This window comes from Myotis lucifugus, unplaced genomic scaffold, assembly GCF_000147115.1.
Source record: "Myotis lucifugus unplaced genomic scaffold, Myoluc2.0 scaffold_28, whole genome shotgun sequence".
NCBI classification, from domain to species: Eukaryota; Metazoa; Chordata; class Mammalia; order Chiroptera; family Vespertilionidae; genus Myotis; species Myotis lucifugus.
The window spans coordinates 575,096-577,005 of NW_005871076.1; the positions used below are offsets into that span (position 1 = coordinate 575,096).

The 1,910-nt window shown below is 44.5% G+C and overlaps 1 protein-coding gene across 1 annotated transcript in view; it reads left to right on the forward strand.

Moving 5' to 3' along the window:
- The window catches only part of PPP2R2B (protein phosphatase 2 regulatory subunit Bbeta), a 220,825-nt gene extending 219,567 nt beyond the window's left edge, over positions 1–1,258 (forward strand). Inside the window, exon 9 of the mRNA XM_023752142.1 lies at positions 889–1,258. Within this exon, the coding sequence (XP_023607910.1) occupies positions 889–1,195 (307 nt within the window). The 3' untranslated portion in view covers positions 1,196–1,258. The remainder of the gene's footprint in view (positions 1–888) is intronic.
- Positions 1,259–1,910: the final 652 nt, after the last annotated feature.

Genomic DNA, 1,910 nt, shown 5'->3' on the forward strand with positions numbered 1-1,910 from the left:
GTATTTGTTTATTAATTGTACATATTATTGTGTATTTGTTGTCATTGCTCTCATTTCCCCCTCTATCTTAGCCTAGATTCAAAAACTACACTTATTAAGCACCTACTGTGTACCAGGCACCTTCACACACATTATGTTATTTAATCCCTGACCATGGATTAAATAACAGAATGTTATTTAACATAAACAACATAAAAATGTTAGAAAATGGGACTCTGCCATTTACTGGGCCCTGTTTGGTACCACCTGTCCACCCATACAACCTTGTTTGATCCGTCTAGCCACGCAAGCAGCTCACCGGCCCATCCTAACGCCCACAGCTGGGGAGGGCCTTCAAGGTCAGCTTTAAATATGCACAGTGCTTCATGGTTTCAGAGTGCTCCTGCTCTCCTCACCTTCTCCAGCCTCACAATCCTGAGCCCCACAACCTGTGACTCACTGACTGAACCCCAGAACAGAAAGGAATCTAGGGAACAGCAGTAATTAACAAGGAAGCTTATCACGATCCGTATTTCCAGGTCCAAGGCTTGTTGCTCTTGGCGACCGCGAAGGACATCAGCAGTCGCACTCTAGAGCAGTGGTTCCCAAACTTATTTGGCCTACCGTCCCCTTTCCAGAAAAAAATATTACTCAGCCCCTGGAAATTAATTTTTTTTTAATTTTAATAGCAGTTACTCATCGCCCCCAAATGCACCTGTGGCCATCACCGCCCCCCTGGATCGCTGCAGCGCCCACCGGGGGGCGGTAGCGCCCACTTTGGGAATCACTGCTCTAGAGCCTGTTTGGGTGTTTTTAATAAAATGTCTGGTGCCATCAGCAGGCCACAGAGTGGTGGGGCTTGCTTTAGAAAGGCACCGTAGGGACGTGTGACGGCCCTTTTCCCCACAGCACTCAGTTGCACCGTTTGCCTTTCAGCGTCATCATGACCGGCTCCTACAACAACTTCTTCAGGATGTTTGACCGAAACACCAAGCGTGATGTCACCCTGGAGGCCTCGAGGGAAAACAGCAAACCCCGGGCTATCCTGAAACCGCGAAAAGTGTGCGTGGGGGGCAAGCGGAGAAAAGACGAGATCAGCGTCGACAGCCTGGACTTTAGCAAAAAGATCTTGCATACAGCTTGGCATCCTTCAGAAAATATTATAGCAGTGGCGGCTACAAATAACCTATATATATTCCAGGACAAGGTTAACTAGGAGGACAAGTTATTATTGCTTAATAATCTCACATACTGAATACTAGTCAAACATGTTTTTAAATGTTTCTTTGGGTCTTCATTTGATGCATTGACTTTCATTTCCCTACACGGAAAACAACTGGGATAGAGTTCAAAGGAGTCCAACTTTCCCATATCCCCAGTTCTAAGACACTTTTGTCCAACCCAATAGGTCCCGGACACTTCTGTTTAGAATTGAGAGCTGCCAGCTAACAGTAATTCTTCCATAGTTGACCTGAATTTCTGATGCTTTTCTTTGCCCAGTTTTCTCTGGTGGGTCCCGTGTTTTGTTGCTAGGTGTCTGCTGAGATAAAATGAGGTTGTCTGTAGTATTTAAAGTGAAAAGGGATACGTTTTTTTTTAATTAAACAATTCCCTTTGATTGAAAAATTCAACAAAAAAATAAACACCGTTTACTCTACTCTTTAGAGAAATGCTCCTTGTTTTGTGAGAAAGAAAAAAAAAGAACTAGTCAGCATCTCCTGCCTCAACAGCACTTTTTTTTTTGCCATTTTCTTTTTTAACAATTTCATTTGAGCCAGAGATTTATCTCATGAGGCTGTGAAGGGGATGCTGAATGAGAAGGGGAGGACCGCATCAGCACTGCTATAGTCTTTCATTTGTAAGCGCCATAGAAAGAGCCTGAGAATCTGGCTGGGAAGCACCGTGAGTGCTTCAGGGGACATAAAGGGAGC